This window comes from Palaemon carinicauda, chromosome 19 (assembly GCF_036898095.1).
Source record: "Palaemon carinicauda isolate YSFRI2023 chromosome 19, ASM3689809v2, whole genome shotgun sequence".
NCBI lineage: Eukaryota > Metazoa > Arthropoda > Malacostraca > Decapoda > Palaemonidae > Palaemon > Palaemon carinicauda.
The window spans coordinates 54,264,202-54,271,701 of record NC_090743.1 but is presented as its reverse complement, the minus strand read 5'-3'; the positions used below and the strand labels follow the sequence as shown (position 1 = coordinate 54,271,701).

The following is a 7,500-nucleotide window of genomic DNA, read 5'->3' as shown; positions in this document are numbered from 1 at the left end:
AACCAAAGTTAGTTTGGGGAATTCAAATTTCCCACCAAACAAAAATGCTTTTTATAGAATTAAGTAATGATATCCTAACAGTAGTGTAAAGCCTTGTTTATTTTGAGTACTTGAAAACAGAGCAAGAATTACCTATAATCATGTTAGTAACAAGTAGCTGAAACAGGGTTGTAAGAAATAGTAAATTTTTATTAGATATCATAAAAAACTAACCTTCAGGAACACAGCAGGCACAGTTTTGTTGACAAAGGCTATAATTAGATTGATATCCTGTGGGACAGATGGAGCTACAGAATCCGTCAACATTAGTGCATTCTGTTGTGTTTGTGCAAGGTGGATCATCTGGAAGTAAACATATTCCCCTGTAGCATCCACAGAATCATGAAGAAAGTTTAAGGAAATGTTTTGTAATTGCTGTATAAGAAAATTACAGTGTTAAACTGTATAAAGTTTGTAGACAAACATTTCTAATTTATATATATAAATAGATACCACTAGATAGTGTATGAAATATAGGCCTTGATTGGTGTTATAGTACCATATATTATTATTATCATTATTATTATTATTATTATTATTATTATTATTATTATTATTATTATTATTATTATTATTTGGTAGTAGAACCTCTTTAAGGCATGTCTCATTTGATATAATCGCTGCCTCAGTAACATTGATTTTGTATTATATGTTCTCAATACATCTGATGATTTTCTTTTCAGCATAACTGTATTCTGTCAGTAGCAAGGCTAAATTCATCGTTCACCATGGAGCAGGTAAATCGAAGGTAGGTTTCAAATTGGGATTAATATAGAGTTTGTTCGCTTACTTGTAAACTCTACATTAAACCCATTTGAGTCTTACCTTGGATTTATCTACCTCATGTAGAAAGATGAATTTTGCCCTATTACTGGCAGAATACAGTTATGTTGAGAAGAAAATCATCTGATTTATTGAGAACATATAATAAAAAATCAATGCTACTGAGGCAGCGATTATATGCAGTATTATTATTATTATTATTATTATTGTTATTATTATTATTATTATTATTATTATTATTATTATTATTATTATTATTATTTCCTGCTAGAATAAAAAAGACTTTTTCTTTACTTTTTTGTAAAACATCTATGACCCATGATTAAACTAAGCTCTACAAATGGGATAAGGAAAACCAATGAAGTTTCGAGACACATAGAAACCCAAATTGAAAAATATTTCTGCCACACATTTATTTTGATATCACAGTTTTCTTTTTTGCTTTAGAATAGCAATTCATATAGTTGTTTCTCATTTTTACCGTAGTAAGATTTTTAACTTTCTGTTTAATAAGTTTCCAAAAGCATTTCTTTTATTTACTTTTTTTTTCTGCCATACTTAAACTATGAAATTCAAACTCTGCAGGGTTTAAAACTTTAGGTGTGATTCTTGATAACAAACATACTATTGAGAAACATTCAGTCTTTCTCTCCTTCAATTGCCAAAAAAAGAAAAAAAAATGATTGTTAAGAAAGTATTTTAAGATTTTCAGTGATTAATCAATTTTGTAGAAGTGTCTTTCATTCTGCCTTTTTTTGAGTATTATATAGTATTTGGCTGCTGAATCTAATTTTAATTTGTTGGACAGGAACAAACGATCTATTGAATTTCTTATTCTTAATCTGGCACAATTATTCAGTAAGTTTACTATGCATGTGGCATTAGATTTTTCATAATTCTGACAATCCTTTACATTCAGACCTTTCCAGACAGTACGATCCTTTTTGTAATACTAGGTATGCAGGTAAATCTATTATTCATGCCTTCTCCATCATAAGGCTCAATATTACACAGTATTCTAGACGTTTTATTCCAGCTGCGACCAAGTTGTGAAATGATCTTCCTAATCAGGTAGTTGAATCGGTGGAACTTCAAAAGTACAAACTTGCAGCGAATGTTTTCATGTTAAACACGCTGAAATAAGTATCTTTTTATAATTTATATATGAGAGATCTGTAATAATATTACTGTTCTTGAAGTGTTTTGCTTTAAATGTTCATTACTTGTTTTGTAGTTTATGTATTTCCTCATTTCTTTCCATCACTTGGGTATTTTTCCCTGTTGGGGCCCTTGGGCGTATAGCATCCTGCTTTTCAAACTATGGTTTTAGCTTAGCTAGTAATAATAATAATAATAATAATAATAATAATAATAATAATAATAATAATAATAATAATAATAATAATAATAATAATAAGATTATGAAAATGCATTTACGTTGAAGTTGGGTTTTGATATTCTCTAAAACTAACCGATTGGAATGCAACAGGTGCAGTTATCATTTTCACATAGATTATCATCTCGTTGATAATTTGGTGGGCAGGTTTCCCTACAGAATCCGTTAGCAGCTAGGCAGTGTGTCGTATTTGTGCATGGTTGATCATCTAGAAAATGAAAGACAAAATATGATTATTAACTATTTTCCTTAAGAAATTCACCAACCAAATATTTCTATATGAACACAAAATAAAAGCATTCCAAAGGGGAATTGACCTTTTTGAGGTTGAATAGAAAGTGGTCCAACCTATCTGGAAATAAACTTATTTGATTATGATTTTCACATAGATTATCATCTCGTTGATAATTTGGTGGGCAGGTTTCCCTACAGAATCCGTTAGCAGCTAGGCAGTGTGTCGTATTTGTGCATGGTTGATCATCTAGAAAATGAAAGACAAAATATGATTATTAACTATTTTCCTTAAGAAATTCACCAACCAAATATTTCTATATGAACACAAAATAAAAGCATTCCAAAGGGGAATTGACCTTTTTGAGGTTGAATAGAAAGTGGTCCAACCTATCTGGAAATAAACTTATTTGATTATGATTCTAAAGTAATCTTTTGTTTTTTATTAGACGAGTAAAAGAATTTTCAGTTGATGGGTAAACTTTTAGTATTTATGACTGTATCTTTAAGAGTATAGAGTATTAATTAAATACCATATTATAGTTTACTTATTACCAAGTGTAGCATTACTATAGTTAGAATCAAATCTTACTCCTTATTACACAGCAACTGCATCTTTGTGTTGAATCACAAACGATGTTTGGATCTACTTCTTCTCCATCTAAGCAATCTGGTCTACATTTCCCAACACGTAAACAAGGATCAGTGGTTGGGCAGGGATCTGAAAGCAAATGATGTTGAGGTTTTAAGTTTTCAGAGTGTTTTCGTTACTTTCTTTCGTTCTTAAGAATTTATCTATGAGTTGTTTTTTACACAGTATGTATTATCATGATTTGTATAAAACATTTTGCTATGGGACAATCAGTCATTACAATACTTTCAATTAAAAAGTCATCTTGATCTTGTATACATTTAGGGATTTGGCATTTTATCAAATTATATGCATTGTTTGATAATCTTATTCTGTGAATCTTATATACCTTTTAATTGTTTAATATGTTTAATTGTATTTATTTGTTTATGATGGAATAAATTATTACCCTAAGTTTTGTAATAAAACTTTTATAGACAATATGCAAGTCGTAACACTCCTAATAAACGTACAGTACCGTATTAATCACTAAAGTCACTCGCCTTTGTTTATGAATTAATAAAAGTTTACACCTAGTTCATAAACATAATTTATGGCATGAAAAAATAACAAGGACACATGGATGATGCAAATATGGAATGATAAAAGGAAAATAACATAAAAAAAATCATTCCTTTATGGGAATAATGTTTTATCCATGAAACGCCAAAATTCAAAACTTTTGTAATGCGAGGATTTACTGTATATATATATATATATATATATATATATATATATATATATATATATATATATATATATGTAGCCTATGTATATATATGTATGTATATATAAATATATATATATATATATATATATATATATATATATACATATATATATATATATATAATTTGTATATATATATATACAGTATATATATGTATATATATACATATATATAGTATATATGTGTATATATTTATATATAAATATATATATATAAAGATATATATATATATATATATATATATATATATATATGTGTGTGTGTATACATATATATATGTATATATATATACAGTATATATATAGTATATATACAGTATATATGTATATATACATATATATAGTATATATATATATATATATATATATATATATATATATATACATATATATATATACATATATATATGTACTGTATATATACATATATACTATATATATATATATATATATATATATATATATATATATATATATATATATATATATACTAGTGTTTACAACCCGTCAAAATGATACTTAAATAGTTAGATATATATGCACGCACATGTATACGAAAAACCAAAACCCTTCCCACCCCCTCTCCTCTCCTAACTGCAACTCCTCTCACCATGGTGTGACTTCTCCCTTTCGTATCTACCCTAAGGACAGGCAGACACTGAGTTGTTATGCCTACTGCTGCTGAGTGTGACCAAATAAATATACCGCTAGGCTGTATATCTTAGTAGTCCCTGTTTGCCAACGGTTATTATACTCTTATAAGAGGATGAGCAACCTGATGCTGTAATGAGAACTTTGAGTGTGAAGGAAGTGCCCCCCTAAATCTCGATGAAATCACTGGCAGCAGGGTGACGGATTAGGTTTAAGTCAATAGACAAGATATCTTTCCGGCTTCTACTCCTAATGCATAATGGTTGACCATACTGGAATTAGAATGGACTAGCAGGGGTCACTTGCCTTAGATAGATAGGCACTCTGCGTCAAAAGGAACTGGCTATCCTTTGATGAATCTAGCCAATAAATCCTCCATGGAGTTAGTCAGTTAATGGAAAGAAAAGATAACAGAATGGCCCCAGTCCCGGGTGTGGCGGGAGGCTAAGATTCTTCCAGTTTATAAATACTAAAAAAAAAAATGAATATTGGTAATTGAATCCAGTTTATAAATACTAAAAAAAATAAATATTGGTAATTGAAATGTTAGAACCATGAATCAGATTGGGAAGTTAAAGCAAGTGGAGAATTAATTTATGAAATATAGTATGGATACCTTGGCCCTAAATGGGACACATTGTAAGGGGATGGTTAAGGAACCTTCAGATCAAGGCATTATATATATATATATATATATATATATATATATATATATATATATATATATATATATATATATATATATATCAGGAAGAACAGATGGAGTTGGAAGAGAAAGCGTAGGAATGATGATGACACCAAGAGCAGAAAAGACATTAACTGAGTGGAGCGCTGTGAATAGTAGATTGTTACTTGCAAAGTTCAAATCAAAGCAGTACAATATAAGTTTTATAGTTTCCTATGCACCGACAAATGAATCCCCTGATGAAAGGAAAGATGAATACTATGAAGAACTGCAGAGTATAATAGATGAGATCCCAGAGAGAGATGTGAAAGTTGTGATTGGCAACTTCAATACTAAAGTTGGAAGGAATAATCAAGGGATAGAGAATGTGATGAGTGTCGAGGGACCTGGTGAAGTTGCAAATGAAAATAGAGCAAATTTCATAAGTTTCTGTTTAACAAACAATGTTGGCATTGGAGGTACCACATCACCATGTGTCAATTAACAAATCAAATAGATCCCATTGCCATTAATAAAGAGAGGTGGAGGACTCTGAGAAATGTAAGAAGCTATAGAGGTGCAGAGATTGGTAGTGATCGCCAGCTCTTCATTGCCACACTGAAATAAAAACTGAAAGCACCCAACAGAAAGGTAGATAGAATACCTAAGTTTGACCCCTGCCAGTCCATACTAATTACATAAGAAGAGCATAGAGAAACATTTGCAATTAAATGTAGGAATTGATTTGCAGTCTTAGAGACTTTAGTAGACGAAGAACAGACAATTAATGAAGAATGGTATGATATTAACAACATGTATCAGTCAGGTGGTAGCGAAGTTTTGGGACACACAGTTACAAGAAGAAAGCCATGGATATCAAATGATACTCGGGATACTATAAAAAAGGGAGACAAAGACAGAAATTGATTGTTGAAAGTTTTCGAAGAAGTAATGAAAATTACAAAGTAGAGCATGCTAAGTATTCCAGTATTGATAGCAAGGTTAAAAGAAACGCCAGGAATGACTGGAGAGAATATTTAGACAGTAAAGCAGATGAGGCTGACAAAGCTATGAATTCAGGGAGGGGCTATGGTGTAAGAAATGCTCACAGAATTATTAATAAAATTTCTACCTGGGCAAAAAAAAAGAAGCATATACCCAGCCACCCGTTGTGATACTACAGCTAGAGAGATATGGCGTCCTTTGACTGGCCAGACAGTATTACATTGAATCCCTCTCTCTCGTTACGGAGCTGTTTTTCCTTTGCCTACACATACACCGAGTAGTCTGGCATATTTTTTCCACATTCTCCTTTGTCCTCATACACTTGACAACAGTGAGATTACCAAACAACTTAATCGTTCAGTGGCTACTTTCCTCTTGGTAAGGGTAAAAGAGAATCTTTAGCTGTGGCAGGCGGCTCTTCTAGGATAGGGACACTCCATAATCAAACCATTGTTTTCTAGTTTTGGGTAGAGTATTATTATTATTACTTGCTAAGCTACAACCCTAGCTGGAAAAATAGGATGCTATAAGCCCAGGGGCCCCAACAGGGAAAATATCCCAGTGACGAAAGGAAACAAGGAAAAAAAATATTTTAAGAACAGTTACAGCATTAGAATAAATATTTCCTAAATAAACTATAAAAAAACTTCAACAAAACCAGAGGAAAGGTTATTAGATAGAGTAGTGTGCCCGAGCGTACCCATGGTACAGAGGTTAAGGCACTACCCAAGACTAGAGACCAATGGTTTGATTTTGGAGTGTCCTTCTCCTAGATGAGCTGCTTACCATAGCCAAAGAGTCTCTTCTACCCTTACCAAGATGAAAGTAGCCACAGAACAATTACAGTACAGTAGTTAACCCCTTAGGCAAGGAAAAATTGTTTGGTAATCTCAGTGATGTCAGGTATATGAGGACAGAGGAGACTATTCGGTGTATGCCTAGGCAAAGGGAAACTGAACCGTAACTAAAGAGAAGGATCCAATGTAGTACTATCTGACCACTTAATTAAAGGACCCCATAACTCTCTAGCTGTAGTATCTCAACGGGTGGCTGGCGCCCTGGCCAACCTACTACCCACAAAACTACCTATACAAAACAAGAATAGCGCCAACCTCAAAACCGGGTGCCATTTTGTATCCAGCAGCCAGCAGGCAAACCCTTCGTACTGGCAGTTCAGCCTGATGTTCTCTCTCTCTCTCTCTCTCTCTCTCTCTCTCTCTCTCTCTCTCTCTCTCTCTCTCTCTCCCATACTGATGAAAGAATGATATTCGGTTAATAAGATTATAGTCAATAACTGAGAGGCAGGGTTTTGTATTCCAAGATTATGTTAATGTAAATCATTATACAATGCAATAGTAGTACTCTCTCTCT

General features: G+C 31.9%; 1 protein-coding gene across 1 annotated transcript in view; it reads right to left on the bottom strand.

Moving 5' to 3' along the window:
• LOC137659000 (neurogenic locus notch homolog protein 2-like) overlaps positions 1–7,500 on the bottom strand; it is a 68,756-nt gene that overhangs the window by 7,437 nt on the left and 53,819 nt on the right. The window contains exons 28-31 of the mRNA XM_068394103.1: positions 3,042–3,170; positions 2,583–2,699; positions 2,295–2,426; positions 214–342 (exon numbers count right to left, since the gene is read on the bottom strand). Coding sequence (XP_068250204.1) covers positions 214–342; positions 2,295–2,426; positions 2,583–2,699; positions 3,042–3,170 — 507 coding nt within the window. The remainder of the gene's footprint in view (positions 1–213; positions 343–2,294; positions 2,427–2,582; positions 2,700–3,041; positions 3,171–7,500) is intronic.